General features: G+C 36.0%; 2 protein-coding genes across 2 annotated transcripts in view; both read right to left on the bottom strand.

The window, feature by feature from the left end:
* Positions 1–19,338, bottom strand: part of ap1m2 (adaptor related protein complex 1 subunit mu 2) — a 223,707-nt gene that overhangs the window by 52,109 nt on the left and 152,260 nt on the right. The window lies entirely within an intron of this gene.
* lyl1 (LYL1 basic helix-loop-helix family member) lies at positions 3,518–12,455 on the bottom strand. Its single transcript, XM_083561389.1, has 4 exons — positions 12,160–12,455; positions 9,665–10,484; positions 5,515–5,609; positions 3,518–4,228 (listed from the first exon to the last, which is right to left on the bottom strand). Exons 2-4 carry the CDS (start codon positions 10,198–10,200, stop codon positions 3,648–3,650), a joined length of 1,212 nt encoding a protein of 403 aa, XP_083417515.1. The 5' UTR covers positions 10,201–10,484; positions 12,160–12,455; the 3' UTR covers positions 3,518–3,647.

Here is a 19,338-nt window from a genome sequence, read left to right as displayed (position 1 = left end):
AGGAACGCTCGTATAGTCACCAGTATAGTTCTGCAACTTTCGTTGACCTCCCAAGGTACCTGACCACAGCCATGACTCCCAGCAGTCGTGTGGGAAAAAAAAAATAGTCTCAAAAAGCTGATGCTTTTTTTCCAGTCCTGTCCGATTCCCACACCAGTGTAATGGATAAATGATGTCCGGTTCCAGGACACCATCTCATGATTTCCAACCTACTCTTCTTGGTACTTTCCCTGTTGTTTTGTTAAGTTCGGCAATTTATCGCAGTAAATATTTCAACTAGTCATTCAACGCCCAAATCTCACATGTGGAACATGATAGAATGCTGCTGCTTGCCATGAGAATGAGGTGTGTAGCTCCTATTGCTAAATGTTGGCTAGAGCTCAGTACAGTACAGTAGCATGTGGGAGATTTCTGGATGTTTCCAGTAGCATTGGTCACAACTAAGTTATTTAAGTGATTATCATAGTTATCGTAGTGTTAATTGTAGTAAAAATAATAGAAGGGCTTGTGCACGAGATCTGGAATTTGTCGAGCTTCAGCTAATCATCAGCTAATCGATATACCGTACATCTAGCTTGCCTTCTTTTCATCTGCCACACTGTTTTTTTCCATCTTTAATAAACATATTTTAGCATTGATCTTTAATCCAATTAACTCATCCACAATCATGGATTGCAAATACTGTCAGGAAGAAACGCCAATCTTAAAAAGTAAACAAAGAGCAACAAAATGGCCTCCATTTTGGTACCAATGGTTCCAATGTTTCTGTTTGAAAGAATCTAAAATCTTCATATTGTATAATCATAGTAGTAGTAAAGTCAGAAAACTATGTAAGAATAAAAAAAATTCAGTTTAGAAGTTTACAATTCCGAGAAATTTGAAAGATTGAAAACCTACCATATATGCAGCTTCATATAATCAGCCATCTTGGCTGACCTATGACCTTTGGCCTAAAACCAGCAAATTGTTAACCTCAATTCTTCAATAAACTTAAAAATTAAGATACAGATGAAATATTTATAATTAGCTAGAATAACATTAATTATTATGGATAATATAATAATTATATTATATTATGTACTCTTAAAATCTAATAATTATGTTGGAAGTTAATCTAAACTTCCACATTGTCATATAACACCAATCTAAGATATTGTATTTGTACAACCTTATTTATTACAAAAAGACAGTTTTGGCCATATTTTCCAAATAATAATAGTTAAAAAAAATTGTCACCATGATGACATGTCATGCTATCAAGCCAAATTACTGTTGGTCTAACAATGTCCAGATAATACAGACATATAATTCCAAATAAATTATACAATATGTTCAATATGAGCAAAAACTACTTACAAATGTTTTTTATACTGTAAAATGGAGTCCCTCAAGCAGTATCAGTGAGAGAGTTGCTAATTTTTCTCAAAAATGCTCTGGGGAAATATCTTATGTTATGACACTGTATTGTTTATTGTCCACTTTGCTTATTAAGAGCCACTATTTAAATGTATATACCGCGTGTATTTTTTTACATAATTTCCACACTAGCAACCGGTTCAGCTGATTATTAATGAGTGTTACATGAACATCTCTTAAAAGTTTCTTTAGCGGAGAAAGTAAGAAAAAATCAGTAGGCAGCTACTGATGAAAAAAGCACCTTTAACACAACATAAAAAATATGGTTTCATCTCTACAGGCAGTTCACAATATATGGACTAATATGCATGTAATATGTGGAAATACATTAGCTAATGGGTCAATGAAGCCCTCAAAATTGCCTCAGGATCATGAACCTAAGAACCAAGCATTGAGAGACAGGTCTGATCTCATCTTACATCATAGTACACCCGTTCACTCTTGCTGTGTTAACAATGCTGTGTTAATTATTGCTGTGTTAATTATTATTTTAAATTATATTAGCATTATTATCATATTTTTCGATAGTAGCCAGTTTAGTCCCTTATCAAAGCACACACATGGATATATAAATTATGATTCCTTTGTACAAGGTACATTTTATGAATGAGATCAAAGTTTTCAAAATGTTGATAATATAGAAAAAATAACATTATTTATTGCCAATTGTACTTCTTTTCTTAAACTATGGAAGCCAAAATGCTTAGCTTTTACCAGTCTGTTGTATACTATGAAATACCAGGAAAAAAACAATTGCTACACCAGAATTTCTCCCATGTCTCGTTTGCCATGAATTTCTTTCCTCTATTAAAAAAAAAATAATAATACATTTTTGTTACTATAAAAACTAATAATATTTGCTAATGTGGAATAAGAGCTTGTCAAGGCCTAGCTAGCCTTTTGACTTGCTTCCGAGATTGTGAATGCTGGGAAATTCCCTGGCATTTAAACATAGTGTATGAATCACACTTATTATATATTATATAAAACCTGCCGGAAATTATGCCAGAAGAGTGAATTTTTTAAGGGTGCTTTCACCATTTTTTTTTTTTTTTTTTTTTTTTTAAACAGTATTATATGGTATCACACACCATAGCCATAATAATGTTAGTGTCAATATCACTTTACTAACTAGCCTATGTAGTTAAAGAGTAATGATGTTGACTGCAAAACATATTATGGAAAGTGGTAACGTTGTGTTAAAGCATCGAATTTTGGATCTTAAGGTTGTTAGCGCAAATCCCAGCCACACCAAGCTGCCACTCCCGGGGCCTGTAAGTCGCTCTGGACATGCTGTAAATTTATTCCCTTTATTATTATCTTTCACTAAAGATTTGTTTAAATCTGGTGATGTGAAAGTTTTTTGATTTTTTTGGAAACAAAAAAGTCAAGAGAATTTGAGATGAGACTCAAGCTGTGTCACAAACTATAACACACATTTCCAATAAAGCACTGTTTTTTTACATTTCAATTTACATTTACAGCATTTGCTATATGCCCTTATCCAGAGTGATTATTTAATTGATATAGAAATTATTTATCTCATTTATATATCTGAGCAATTACAGCATAGCCCTGCTAAATGTTCACCCTTTTGCTGTCTTGGATTGATGTGGTCATTCCAAACATTTTCACATTTCCTGATTCAAAAAATTATCATCAGTTATCATTAATACCAGTCAAAAAATAAATTCTCCTTGTTTTTATATTAGATACAATTCCTATTTGTTCCTGAACAGTGCAAAGGTCTCCAAATACACACTGTGTTTATTTTTCCTTACAGGAAACCCATATGGAAAGCTTCAAAGTGCCACAATATTACAACAACAGTGTGTGTGTAACCTCTCAGATGCGTATAATTAATCTGCACACAATCCAACATTGACGATATTAAACGTCTCAATTTTAACACTGTTTTCTAAGTGTTTGTATGGAGGGATGTAACCAACTAATCTAAATTCAAACAGGATCGTTATAATAATAGCACAAATTCACCCAGAAATACCACACACACACACACACACACACACACACACACACACACACACACACACACACACACATTCACACACAATATATATATATATATATATATATATATATATATATATATATATATATATATATATATATATATATATAGCAGTAAATTTTTTGACCAGCTGTTCTATTTTTGTCAGTTTGTGCTCCAGTGTTTGAACATGGTATCACAGGTGATGTCACACATGATGTCACCGCTGGTATACAGCAGGCATAACAGCCTGTATTTGATCTTTTATTTTTTCCATCATCCCTTCACTAACACTCTTCTTAACAATACTCGAATTCTGTGACCCTAACGTCTCTTCACTGTCCGTGTCACCATAGCAACTGGAGCCAGGTGACGTAGTCAAGGCGACGACTGAATCAGTGGAGTCTCTGGTTCGGCGAGAAGCGACTAAGGCCAGGCGCACAGCAGGTAGTGCCGCTGTGACCTGAGACAACAATGTGCCGTCTGAGGGATGCGCTGAGTGCAGGACACGACTGCAGTCTCTGTTTCCATTGCCCAGCATTTCGTTTGCGTCTTTCTTGCTCTTGTCCTCCTCTGTGCTGTCAGTCAGGTTGTTGTCGTTGGCTTGGTCATTCAGCAGCTTCACCAGAAAGTTGATGTACTTCATAGCAAGCCGCAGGATCTCGTTCTTGCTCAGTTTCTTGTCTGGTGGGTGTGTAGGGATGAGCTTTCGGAGTTCTGAGAAAGCGCCGTTGACGTTCTGTTGACGCCAGCGTTCGCGGCTGTTTGTGAAAACACGTCTGGCCAGCTTCTGAGGAGGACCTGAGAAAGAAACATAAACACATGTCATATAACAAGAAAGGAACAGCTATGACACATGCATGATCCATAGACATGTGACCTACAGTATATAATCATGTATAGTCATGTAGAGTGGTATAGTACAGTATGGATAAAAAGAACAAAACATAACAGAAGTTTCATTTTTCGAATTAATAATACTGTAGTTTAACCTACATTTTTCTTATTTTTCCATCAATTTAAACTCCTGATTTACTACATTGCATTTATTAGTTCTATTGATAAATATTACTTCAATTTTAGTTTTCCACTTGATACTTTGACCTTCGTTCAGTGCATACATGCTACGTCATTAGTGGATGGAACTACTTTACACAGATTTTCCACTGAAACTGTGTTCGTGCCGAAGACAGAGCTGATTCAGTAAAACATCAAGCTATTTCAAGAACTGAATGTCTAGCATGTAATGACGTAATGGTTCTAAGCTGAAACTGCATCAGCAATGGACAGGGCAAAGTACTGTTTTTCACTGTTTAACCTACTGTAACTCTCAGTCTTAATCCGTAAGTCTTAATCAGCCTTGAATTTGTTAATATTACATATATGTATGGCTTTTGGCAGAAACCCATTTAGCAACTTACAGAATCCAAATTTAAATTTAAATTTTATTTTTCACATTCCCAATCATGACTGGTGCAGAACAGCAAATAGGATAAAAAAAAAAAAAAAAAAAAAAAAGAATTAATAAATAAGAGATAAATAAAAGAAATGTATAAATAATAATAAAAGAAAAGATAAATGGAATAAACTTAAACTTATAATGCAATAGATTATAATTGCAATAAAATAAATAAATAAACAAACAGAAATGTATCTAAAAATGCCTTTTGGGCAGTCAGTGCTTCAGTTCATCCTAAAGGTGTCCTCCACTTCAACCCATGTAAACCATATTTTCATGTAGCCACTGAAACAGGTTTTTTTAGGCCTTTTAGTGCAGTGATCGAAATAATTTAATGCTAGCATATCCAAAGACCTTTCCTATACAATTGTGTACCTCCAACTTTGTGGTAACAGTTTGGAGAAGAAGTACAAATGCTGGAAGAGTCAGGTTTCCTGATACTTTTGTCCGTATAGTGTATGCATGAAAAAAAAAAAAGAAATCGATAGACGTAGTGGGTGTTGTGTAATCTTAACCCTTTATGACAACATGAACATTGAAAAACTCACTTGATCCTTTTCAAAATGAATAAAAACTAAATGGATATGCTTCATGGGACTTGAGAAGCAAGGGGAATCTTTTAACTTACAATCAGTGAGATCCAATTCAAAGTGGGATGATGGTCTTCTCTTTACACGGTTGTTGGTGAAGAAACCAAAACTATTTGAGGGACTTAGGAAAGAGCTACAAAAGACAAAACAAAATAAAATAGAGTGAATCAGCAATGAAAAGGCACAAAAAAATTATAGAACACCAACCAAATTTTAACTATTTTATAATTGGGACCATTTGTAATTTTGGAATCTTCTGTTCCAATGAAAAAAAAACAGGCAAACTGCACAGTTTAGCCGCTGTTTCGAAGAAGGTAAGAAAAAAAAAATCCATACAAAGCAATTATCTAGGGTTTGATTAGTTCCTGTGTGAGTTCCTGTGTTTAGATTGAAACGATGTGACCACTCAAGACCTGACTTCATTACATCTGTACAGTGGGTGATTGAGGGAGTCGATGTGGATCTTTAGCTGTTCCAGACATGAGAACGTGCAACAGGTTTTTCGTAACTCAGGCTGCTTGTTAAATTAGAATGTTTTCTACATATCTGCTTTTCTTTGAAGGGTTTTAAGGAACTTGACCTCATTTTGACCGTTCAGTCACCGAGCATACAGACATCATATATGCATAGGTTTGGGCTGCTTTGTTGTCTAAACTTGCGATTCTACAAAAATGTCTTAAGACATTCAAGACATATATTATGTATAACATATCTTTTGAATAAAAACATAGAGGTTTAACTTTCCACTAATAAATTATTCTCATTAGAGTTTTTAATAAATGCATTTACCCTCTCTCAAAATTTTTTTTAAATGAATAAGCAGTTTTGAATTGTAATTCTCCTTTATCATTGGAAACACTTTGCTTGTAAGTGTTAACTTAGTAGTAGCTGTAATGCCTATAAAAAGTTTGGAAACTCCTAGTCTTTTTAAAACACATGCATGTCCTTTTGTTTATATGCAACAAACTACATAAGTAGCAAAACCACACAAGAATTGGACAGTGAATTACTGGAAGAAAGTTCTGTAGATGGACAACAGAAGAAATGAAGATTGAGAAGAGAAGAGAAGAGAAGATGGTTTGGGGTTGTTTGGAGCAGGAAGGTTGGAGACTTAATCTGGGTGAAAGGAATACTGAACCAACATGGCTACCATTCCATACTTCAGCACCATACAATTCCCTCTGGACTGTGGCTAACTGGAACCAAGTTCACCATACAACAAGACAACGACCAGCAGCATACGTTCAAATTCTGTAAACGTTATGTAGAAAGCAAAAAATGTTATCTATTATAGAAAGGCTTGCTAATCACTGCACCTAAATCCTATTGAACTTCTCTGCGATGAACTGATCTGCAAGGTCAGGAAGAAAGCTCCAACTAGTTAAGATCACCTTTGGTTTTCAAGAGGTATTTTCGCTGACTATTTGTAGAAACAAACTACCTGGATGCCAGATGTGTGCTGTTATTCATGCTAAGGGAGAATTTTTCAAATAAACAGTAACATCTGTACATTTATGAATTTTTTGGTCAAAGAATTTCCAAACCTTTGACAGGCGATAAATATATTCTTGCTTCCTGCAATAATCGTATTGTGTATAGAGAAACATTTGCTAGCTAAATGTGATTTTTCACACACAGTTAATGTCATGCCGCAGTCAAGTTTTGTGATGCTTGTCTGTTCACCATGGTTGTAAAGTTTTTTGAGGTATTATTACCTCCCTGTCAGCTCAAATGAATCTGGATAAGGCATGGGGGTGTTTTGTTATTGTGCATTATTCTGTATTAACGCTTGATGCTGTTGTGCATAAAGTCTAAGGAGATCCAGCTGAAAAACAGGAACCTTTGCACGATGGTCCATGCTTCTCTTGCACAATATAGAAATTGTATAATCGAATTATACTCTTTGCATGACAGCAGTAGAAAGAAGTTGTTAGCATGCCATAGAAAAAGAAGGCAGACAGAGGGCTTGTGCAATAAGTCATGGGTTGCTGTTGTAGTAATCGGCCTCTGTTTATTTTTTTTATTTTTTTCTCTCTTTCTTTCTTTCTTTCTTTCTTTCTTTCTCTCTTTAGTTCCTGAAAACATTGAACCACAAAGATCTAGAGAATATAATTTTGAATGCTAAAATAGTCAATTCGGCACCTCTACAAACAGCTACCTTTGGATTAGCAGCAATCTGTTCCAGCCGAGTTTATCGGCTTGTCAATATTTTTTTTATTGAAGTCAATTTAGACTGAACTTGATCACAGCAAGCGAGCAGAAGGCTTCAGATTCCTGTTTCTTTCTCCTCTATTGAATTGTATTTGCTAAATGATTAAAGGAATGCTTCCAAATTTCCAAATGCACAAATAATCACAGATGAGAGGCAAATTAGGACAAAAATGTTTTAAATAATGCTATTTTTTTCCTTTCGTTTAGAATAATACACCACAATCGCAATATTCAAATGTTTTTATTTTACGATAAGTTATGACCACACAACTGGAATGCTAATCTAATCTAATAATGCTATATGTATATAAAAATGCTTTAAGCTAATATCATGCCTTTGACTGTTTCAACTTAAGTTGGAGTTTACTAGCAATAAACATTTCACACATGCTTATATGATGATTATTTTTTACAAGCAGAAATAGAACAAATTCTAAAATCCTTATGTATCCATCACTGTGTCAAATTCATTTTTTTTTTATTTTTTTTGTGTGATTGATAACCGAAAGACTGCTTACAACTCAAATATGCAATTGTATATTGCACATTTTTTCCTTTATGTACAGCTTTCCATTATTTCTATTACATACTTATTACATAATCTTATAACAATGTAATACCTCATTCTTTTGTACTCACATGGTACACATTGTTTATTGTATTGTATTCTATTGTATTGTATTGTATTCTATTGTATTGTAGTATATTGTAGTGTATTTTGCTATATTCTATTTTTTTAACTCTATGTAACTGTATAAAATGCCTCTTGGTTCCAGATTTATCAAACATTTTATTAATAACTAGCATAATATGACTACATTGAATGTAAAAATAATTGTGTGTAACCAAATGTACCAACACTCCTGCTCAAGCATTTCTCCTTCACATACAAATAAACAAAATATACATGGAGAAATGGAAAGTGTTTCTGATTAAAGATAGCATTTATTTGGAAAGTTTTTAGATTTTAATTAGAGAATTATAGCTTTTTTTTGGCAGTCACAAAGATACCAAACACCCTTCCATAACCCCAAACTAGTATACGGGACTTTTGATTACTAAATTACTTCTACTTTGTATATATATTTTTGGACAATTGACTACATGGACATCATTGCACTTGCTTTCAAAGGCCAATGTGTATTTAAAAAAAAAAAGTTTATGCATAGTCATCTAGTTGTGTTATATGCAAGCCTGCTTGTATTTTTTTTATGTTCAGTTCAGGACTGTGCAGTGCCTGTATGTTAAATGTGCTATCAGTTTGTTCTAAAACAAATCACTTGTATGCTCAGGCATACATGGCCAATGAAGCCAATGATTGTGATTGTGATTCTGATAATGATTGTCTTTGATAGTACATATAATAAGCCAAGTGAAAGAACAAGTAAATATTGAGGTTATAAGACAATCATCAACCTTGAGATTAAATATAAAGATTTGCTTTAACTCTACTGTTTATTTATGCATTTGATCCCAAAACTTTCACCGAATATAGATCAGGGCAATCACAATTAATAATACATACTGTATAATTACTAATAATGTGCATTACTGCGAAGCCATATAAAGCTTAAGGTTTTAAAATTCCAAACAGGGCTGAGATACCCAAAAGCATGTTTCATCATGTTATTGGTTTAACTGGACAACATTCTTTTTTACCACTTGTGTCAAACAACATGAGGAAGCATCGATCGTGAGATTGCTTAGCATGTGGTCTGAGAGCAGTGTGTGATGATTTATAGCATGCACAGTGCAAGACGTGACAGCTTTATGCTTCCTTTCACTAAAGAAGAGTCGATTTTAGTCCTAGTTGACTGACTGCATATATATATATATATATATATATATATATATATATATATATATATATATATATATATATATATATATATATATAAAATCTACAATTATAATATAGATAATAGTATATAATAAGTACGCAGCAATGTGAAATTATAGCACTGTCCGTTCTCTTACCTGTTGAATAATGAGTGTCCAGGCAGGTATTGGTGAGTCAGTAGAGCTCTAGGTGGAGGCGCTGTGGCTGTTGGACTTCCGGACAGGGCAGCTAGCTGTGCCAGTCGAATCTCCCCAGGTCCGTGTGGCACTGTGGGTATGGGGTGGAGGGTGGTTAGCTGAGGCCCGAACATGGGAATTGGGGGCAGAGGGGGTTTACTGTGAGCCAGACTGATCACAGGGATGTTAGGGGGAAGAGGAGCAGGGGATAATGAGGGAGGAGAGGAGAGGACGACTGTGGACGTAGAACTGGAAATAGGAGGGACGCTTGTGTTTGATGGTGAGGTAGCATTCTCTGCTGCTGTCGATTTTTCCTCTACATTGGCTCCCGATGTAGCAGGACTACTTGGGTTTGTGCTTGCACCACTCTCTGTACCATTAGCTTCGTTCGCTGCAGGGCTGCTGGTGCATGGAGAGTGAGTGTTCGGAGGAGTTAAGGGGTCCGTCATTGACAGAGCAGGGGAGGGGGATACCGTGGGCTCCAACTTCTCCATCATGGTTTTCTTCTCTCTGTCTCTTTCTAGCTACAGAAGCTCTAACTCGGTGCCTCAGGTGTGTCCTTTGCCGTCACAGACACTAAAGCGTAAAACGTCTCTTCGTCTTGGCTTGTGTGAATCAGTGCATACTGATGACATTGCTCAGAAGCTTGGCTTATTCTTCTTTCAGACGTCTCAGTCAGGGAATCCGCAATGTTTAGTCTGCAAATCCCTTGTCGTCAGTCTCGACAGGGTGCATTTTGTTTTATTTTCAGTTCATTCAGTTCAAACGGCATTCAGGGGGTCTAAACAAATGCAAAACATCATCAGAAGTTGCAGAAATGTGAGATTTTATTGGCCTCCATGGCCTGTATATAGAGCCAGGTTTGTGGCTTTATGATCACAATCTACTTCTTTTGTGATATTTATAATACAAGTGAATGATATTTTTAGTCACCTGGAAGTATTTTTTTTCATGCGAATGCAGTTGTATCAGATTAACTATGCATATGCTTGTGTATTTTATTAGACTGAAAATATAATTTAACAATTAACAACATTTAACTCCTCTGTAATAAGCTACAGATGTCTAGAAATACACATATAAAATATCATTTATTAATTAATAAAAATAAATGAGTTGCTCTTACACAGGCATTGCTATGGTTATTACAACAGTCCAAATACATACAATTAATTCGAGATTGTCATTTCTACCTGTTAGTGTCTTGTCAGTTCAACTACAACTACTGATTCAGTCGTTTTTTTTTTCACCAATGTAAATTAAAACAATAAACCACTGATGACATTTGTTTCAGCAGAATAAATATGGACTGGTGACAGATACATTTTACCCGCCATTGAATGATTCATGATTTGCTTTTGCAATCTAGATCCTTCCCCTTTTTTCTCTCCCTCGTCCTTTTTCTCAGATGCCTGCTTCCATTCAACGAGTATTTTTCCGTTTTCTACTTAAACTTATAAACATATTCCTATTCAATACTCTGGGGTTTTAGTGATGCATAATACTGTAAAGATGTGGAAAGTCACTGTTAAGCACAAGGTCATGATCAACATTCAATTCGATATTAACTTTTGCACAGAATAACATCTCTTGAAAAACTGTCTAAATTGATTATTATATATTTAAGATTCATATTTATTGAGGTATGCAGTCTCTGCTGGTGTTCATGCTTAATTTGATCCGAATTCTATATATTTCAACACTATTTTCAGTATGAATACTACAATACAATATATTTTAAGATTAATAATATGATGTGGAAATAATAATAAAATAATCTCATGATTTATATAATGTTATCATTTAATAATCATCTGACACTTAATACATATTTATTACTGAAAGTCTGTTAATAGTGAAATGAAAATTTAAACTGGTGATGGATTTATATATCGACAGAGCTGAAATAATTGTTTCTAATTAGTAAAGTTATTATTTTTAATCGTTAGTATTATTAGTATTGAAGGTTATAGTATTAAAGATGCGTGTATTTGTTATTATTATTATTATTATTATATAAAATGTTTATTATTATAATAGAATGTCTATTTATATTTATTATAATATAACAATAAGTCTATTAAACAAAATAAAAAAATCCGGAAGAATAAGTTGTTACCATCGTAGTATAAGTTTTTATCTTATGAAGCTAACAGTATAATAATATCCTTATTAAGCTACATAGTGGCAAAGTGTGTTCTGAGCTGGATTTTTAAAACGTCTACAGAGCCATATTCGCTTGAACAATGTGTTAATCCCTAATAAACTGACCACTCAGCCTGTACATAGTTGATAAAAGTGGTCAAAAAGAATTTAGTTTGTCACATGGAAATATCAACCGAAGTTATTTATTAAGAAAGAAAATGGTTCAGTTTTGCAGCCGTCTAACAACAGAGCGCTGTCGATAAAGTCAACTTCCTTAATAGCCTTATTGAGAACTTCCTTAAGGTACTCACCATATTTGTGGATAGAACGCTGATCACACCTTTACACACGCTCATGTTAGAGTCTCCACTACTGGTGTGTGTCCTCATGTCTTCGAGTGCCTGTCTTTTGGGTGACAAACACGACGTCCTATTCCATTACGCCTTTCATTCCCTACTCAGTAACTTTCTCTTTCTCCCTCTCTCTCTCTCTCTCTCTCTCTCTCTCTCTCTCTCTCTCTCTCTCTCTCTCTCTCTCTCTCTCTCACACACACACACACACACACACACACACACACACACACACACACACACACACACAAACTTGCCTTTTCTCTCTCTCTCTCTCTCTCTCTCTCTCTCTCTCTCTCTCTCTCTCTCTCTCTCTCTCTCTCTCTCTCTCTCTTTTTTTTCAGTTTTCATATGCTCCTTCTGTCCTCAAAGCAGAAATGCCTAAATATCAATATGAAGGACTGGTCTTACATCAGCGACACTAACCATCACAAATAGAATGGAAACACGAAATTGGTTCTACTGTGTCAATGAGAACCTATTGTGTAAATGCAGGTGATGGATTTATCTTCCGGTCACTGTTCTCTCAAATGTGTCTGTTTCTTACTCTTTCCTTTCTCTTTCTTTCCTTTACCTTCTAATCCCACAGCCAACAAGGTGCTCCAGTTGGCTTCCAAATTAGATGGGAATGTATTGGACTTGGGAAATGGGAGAGAGAGACAGTGAGAGTGATGGGAGAGAGAGAGAGAGAGAGAGAGAGAGAGAGAGAGAGAGAGAGAGAGAGAGACAGACAGACGAGAGAGAGAGAGAAAAAAGGGAGGGAGAGAGGGAACAGTTTTCCGCTCTCTGCTGGACAGGAGGATGTACTCAGACAATATGGTGAGTGCTGATAAGAGACTCAAAAACCGCCTGCGGACCTTAGATAAGGAAACATGCCCCCCCACCCGCATATACCCCTCTCACACACACACACACACACGCACACACAAACACACACAATTCCTGGTCTCCCTGGTCAGTCCTGGCCTCTAGAGATTCTTGGATCACAGCTAGAAGGAAGTTGGCTTTACATCACAAGTGAGAAACACCAAAGATGGCTGCGAGCACACACACACGCACGCACGCACGCGCGCGCACACACACACACACACACACACACACACACACACTTGATTTAATTTAGTGAATTTTATTATTATTTTTAAATAAAAGGGAATTTTTTTAACATCTTCAAAGAGGGCCTTCAATTGTTTTACTAATATAACTTAATGAACCTAACATGGCCCCTTTCCCAGTCCTTGCATGAGCCTCGGCAGAAATCATCTTTTTCATCAATTCAATCATCATTTCATCTTACATTACATCAAATCATTTACATTTAAAACGATTTGCATGAAGAGCATGTTGAAGGGTCTCAGTTCACCTTGATCAGAGGGCAGAAGAAAAATGTTTTTTTCTTTAAGTTTATGAAACTGCAACTAAACTATATTCAGTTTCATTCCTCCGCTTTATAAACTTTTCCCAATAAATAGATTTGATATTAGTGCCTTTATTTCTGATCTCCTGCTGTGTCTTTAGCACCTGTTGTTCCAGCTGAGTGCACACTGCAGCACAGTAGCTCCCCATCTCTCTTGCGGATTTGCCTACGTGCTAAATTAAGCCTGTGAGAGCGTCTCAAAATGCAATTCCTTCGAGACGTGAATTTCTCTATTTCTAAATATATCCCGCATTAGGAGTATAATAGACTCTCTAACGCCCAGGTCAGACCAGCAGCCTGCCCGCAGGGTTTCAATAGACCTTTGCATGCGTGCAGTCATGCAATTCCCAAGGGGCTTTGCAGCAACACCTGGAGGAAACTGATTCTAATAATAAGGTCAAATAAAGCAGAGATAAACTCAATTGCTCTTATATGTAGTGATATTCATGTCATTATAGTTTATACCTAATGTATTACAGAATAAAAACAAAAAAGAGTAATGAGTGTTTAGTCTCTGGTATTAGCATCATTAGCTGCATTGGAGTTACCTAACTACACAAAAGTAAGTACACCCCTCACATTTCAGCAACTATTTTAGTATATCTTTTCAAGGGACAATACTATAGAAATGAAACTTGGATATATTTTAGAGTAGTGCAGCTTGTAAAGCAGTATAGATTTACTGTCCTCTAAAAATAACTCAAGTAATAGCTATTATTGTCAAAATAGACAAACAAAAGTGAGTACATCCTAAGTGAACATGTCAAAACTGTGTTCCAGAGTGTCAATATTTTGTGTGAGCACTATTGTTATCTACCATAATCTAATTGTTATCTATCTTAATCCTTCTGGGTATGGAATTCACCAGAGCTGCACAGGTTGTTGCTGGGATCCTCTTTCAGTCCTCTATAATGACATCTGCTGGATGTTAGACACGCTTGAGGAAGCCCCACAGGTGCTTAATAGGGTTCAGGTCTGGAGACATACTTGGCCACTTCATAACTTTCACCTTCAGCAAGAAATTTTTCATCTTGGTGGTGTGTTTGGGGTCATTTTCATGATGGTAAACTGCATTGCAGCTCAGTTTCTTAAAAAAGGGCAATCATGTTCTGGGGGAGTGGTGGCTCTAGCGGTTAAGGCGCTGGGTTACCGATCGGAAGGTCGGGGGTTCAAGCCCCGGTATCGCCAAGCTGCCACTCTTGGGCCCTTGAGCAAGGCCCTTAACCCTCTATGCTCCAGGGGACCCTTACGAGAAAAATAAATGATGGGCCGCCTTCCCGTGGGCTCACCACCTGCAGGAGGGACCGCAAGGGACCGGTGCTGAGAGGATTGGGCAGCAGTCGAAGGCGGGGGCCTTGACAGCCCGATCCCTGGACACGGAGAAGTGTCTGGGGAATGTTCCACTGGGAATCTGCTGCCTCCGCGACCCGAATTACGGATAAGCGGGAGAAGATGAAATGAAATGAATCATGTTCTGCTTCAGAATGTCACAGTACATGTTGGAATCCATGTTTCCCTCAAAGAACCTTAGCTCCCCAGTACCAGCAGCACTCATGCAGACCGAGACCATGATGCTGCCACCACCATGCTTGCCTGTAGGCAAGACACAATGCTTTTAGTACTCCTCACCAGGGCATCACCACACATGCTGGACATTTATCTCAGTCTTATTAGATATGGTTCCAGTTATTCATGGTCTTGGACAAGGTGTCATCAGAAAACTGTTTGCGGGCTTTCCTATGAGCTAGTTTCAGAAGAAGCTACTTTCAGAAATGACGGCCATGCAAACCGACTTGTTGCATACGGTCTGAACACTTACACGTGGACCTTAGGGTGTACTTTTGTGAGATACTGACTGTCTATCTATCTATCTATCTATCTATCTATCTATCTATCTATCTATCTATCTATCTATCTATCTATCTATCTATCTATCTATCTATCTATCTATCTATCTATCTATCTATCTATCTATCTATCTATCTTTACTGCCATTAGGAAGGTCTCCTAGTGGCTCGAAAAAATATAATTAAGGTTTTTTTATAGTATTTACTGTAGTTTTTCAAGTTGCATATCTTTTCTCTGGGTGTGTAAAGCTCAAATAAAATGACTGTTCCACTGGGAAAAGTCTTAGAAGTTCTATGTAAAACTCATCCAAGTAGAGACTCACAATGAACAAAATCGAACTTTCAAAAGGACCCTTGAGGAACCATTGTTTCTAAAACTGTAGAACTGTGACTGCTAAGTGTCCAACTCTCCAAATTAGAGTTTTTGGCAGTTTACTGCCAAAAAATTACACATTAGTTTTACAGTATTTCTTAGTTGCTTTGGAGCGATTCTCAGAACAGAAATTAAATTCCCAAAACTACTTTTTCGTCCTCCACATTATTTAGTCACTTGTGCACATCATAAAAGCAGTTCTCATTGCTTTGATCAAATTGCAAATGCTTTGGTACATTAATTTAATTGATTGTGTACACAAGTCTGCTGTTTTCTGCATTATAAATGTTTGATGTCATGTTGATCTAAATATATAATTCTGGTTCTCACCTGAATAGTCTTAACCTCCAAAACATTTAGGCATCAGTTCATTGCACAAGTCATTGAATGCAAAATGGTTAAACCAGTTGTTGTCATCTATCATCAAAATTTTCTATTCACTTTTTGAAAATGTGACTTGATTAATTGGGCAGATGAATCTTGAATTTCAGTAATGAAGGTGAGTGTAGGGCATCAGATCAACCAATAATCAACAAGGTCTCTAAAACAGGTCAAAGGTCAATCTCATGAACCTTAAATTGGCGAGAGAGCAAAACACAGAATTACAATTTCTAAAAATAGATGAACAACCAGAAAACAAACAGACACTATTACAGTAGAGTAAAAGTGTTGAAATTGAGCTGTTGAAATTGATAGATGCCATTCAGTAGAAATTCAACTTTGGGCATTTTCAGTAATCCAAACTGTAGTTTATATCAAGAAATACTAATACCGTGTGCCGTCATATTGACAACATGACTAAACAAAAAAACTTCTCATTCTGAAGGCAATGCGATTTTCATTAACACAAATACTTACTTTTGAGAGAGGAACTAAGGATTTTCTGAAAAGTACAGGCTTTTGTAAGAAATACAATTTGTTGTACAAATAGTTTTGAGAAGGCACTTTTTTTTTTTGCCTAGATTCCTGGACATGAGTAAGAGTAAGAATTTTCAGCAGGAATACTGGGAAAACCCCTTCTTTATGATTCATCTTGGAGCCACAGGACATATCTGTGTTTAAAATGGCTTTTTAGATATTACATTGTAAATCCAAGTAGCACATCATAGGAATGCAGAAACCTTTTCAAAGAACCATTAGGAGAACCTGGACGACACAGGGATCCACAATCATGTGTACATACTCTAAAAAAGGAAACAGTTCAGGTAAAACATCACTGAAATTAAATTTTGAATAAGGAGTATCTCAAATGATTTGTGTAATTGAAATTTAGTTCCATTGATTCTATTTTTAAAATAAATATTTAAAATAGAAATTCCATATACTTTCTTTCAAACACACACTCTCTCTCTCACACACACACACACACACACACACACACACACACACACACACACACACACACACACAGTAAAAAGTCTCCATGGACACACTTCCTGCGGTCCGTGTAAACACTATTGTGAGTGTTTTGCGATAGGGATCAGAAAGGCTAATTGTTTAGAGCAATAAGATCAGTCTATTTTGTAGAGAAAGTGACAAACACTGCAGCATGCCAGCACAGACAAGTGTGTGTGCACGTGCATCATCGCTTGTCGGTTATTAGAGAAACACATCAGAAGGCTTCAGTTGCTAATTCGGAATATATTCTCTATATGAGTACTAAGTCCTAATACCAGGCTTAGAGTAGACAATCGAAAGAGAAATAGTATAATCGATAAAGTATATGGTACAATCTTATATAATGTAAAATGAGCATTCTGCTATGAAACTTGTGCATAGCATATTGTTTTATGTTAGATAGAAATATACAATGCTACACTGTGTTTCTCAGCCTCATTATTATATTAGAATATATAAGTTTCATGTTTCATACCTCAAAGGTATTACACAGATATGTCCTGTAGCTCCAAGATGTATCATGAAGAGGGGGTTTTCCAAGTTTTCCAAGCGGAAATTCTCACTCTTGTTCACAGCAAGATATTTCGGCATGTTTACAACAAATGTGTCAATGGTTCTAGTTTGCATTTGCCAACAATAATGCTCTTTAATATGTGGACAATGCACAAGAACTGCCAAATAAATCAAATTTAGAGAGCTGGATGATCAGCAGTCACACTTCTACAGTCTAAAATGAACAATCTTTTCTGTGTGAGTGTGAAGCTCAAATAACACCAACGCTTTATTATGTTTGTTGTATCAAGCTCTCAGGTAAAGTCATGGATTTGTTTCTGGGTTTTCCAGTTTCCTCCGATCTCCAAAAACTGGTACAGAAGCAAGAGTGCTGACTCTTATTTGCCTGCATGTGTGAATGTGGAAGCTGGTTATTTTGGAGCTCTATTTCAGTTAAAATTATGCATCAGGCACTGCTACAAAACTCATGTTGCAATTTTTTTACAATATTAACTTTGTTTATATTAATCCTTTTAATAATTTCATTTTATACCTACAAAAAACAAGTTATATTACATTACATTCTAAAAATAAAAAGGACAGATTTCTAGGAGGACAGAAGTGTATATATATATATGACATTTAATAAAACACTAAATAAAACCTTTTTTAAATAAAATTAAACACATGCTAATCTGAATTTAATGTTTATTTGCAAAAAGTCTGGTCCCCGCAGTGTTTTTAAAAGTTATTATGTAAGTTATTAAGTAATTATGTTTTTGTTTGTTTGTTTGTTTCCTGGTAGCTCTGCTGAGAAACCCTGCCTTTTAGGTTAAATCTCTCAGGTAGGAATTATGTGTTAGTTCCTGTAAGGTGGTAATGAAATCCTGAAGTCACAAATTAGACAGCATCATTTCCTCAGACCTCAGAAGGACACATGACTAAGGGTACTAAAGGGAACCCTTGGTTCTATACAAGTCTCATCTGTCTTCAGTTAATGCAACTCAGATACAAAATGCTGTGCTGCTAATGGTGAAGAATGTGCTCATATTGCAAAACCAGCTCACACTACAACTTATTTGACTTTAATATCACACACAAAAATTCATAAAGCTCACAGAGACAACAACCTGACCTAGAACAGCAATGCACCACCAAAGTCAAGGAGCCCCAAATATATTCAGTATTCCAGTAATGTGTAGAGTCAGCTACCATAGACATACGCCATAGACATGCAACTCATCTTTCTACTATAGGCTGCGATTTTCTTACCTTATTCATTGTTTTTGATTTCGTTCTTTCAGGCCCTTAATTTGAAACAAATAAGTTTCGTTAGTATCACTAAATGTGTTTGTAATTGAAATAAATACAGTACAGACCAAAAGTTTGGACACACCTTATCATTCAAAGAGTTTTCTTTATTTTCATGACTATGAAAATTGTAGAGTCACACTGAAGGCATCAAGGGCTATTTGACCAAGAAGGAGAGTGATGGGGTGCTGCGCCAGATGACCTGGCCTCCACAGTCACCGGACCTGAACCCAATCGAGATGGTTTAGGGGTGAGCTGGACCGCAGAGTGAAGGCAAAAGGGCCAACAAGTGCCAAGCATCT

Source organism: Silurus aristotelis, assembly GCF_946808225.1.
Source record: "Silurus aristotelis genome assembly, chromosome: 2".
Taxonomy (NCBI): domain Eukaryota; kingdom Metazoa; phylum Chordata; class Actinopteri; order Siluriformes; family Siluridae; genus Silurus; species Silurus aristotelis.
This window is presented reverse-complemented; position numbering and strand designations above follow the sequence as displayed.

Bases quoted from the DNA above. Each gene is read 5' to 3' on its own strand.
- lyl1 (XM_083561389.1), bottom strand. From the start codon at position 10,200: ATGATGGAGAAGTTGGAGCCCACGGTATCCCCCTCCCCTGCTCTGTCA. The intron at 5,610-9,664 runs GTAAGAGAACGG...TGTCTTTTGTAG, and splicing joins GGACACTCATTATTCAACAG to CTCTTTCCTAAGTCCCTCAA. The intron at 4,229-5,514 runs GTAAGTTAAAAG...TTTCTTTCTCAG, and splicing joins TGAATTGGATCTCACTGATT to GTCCTCCTCAGAAGCTGGCC.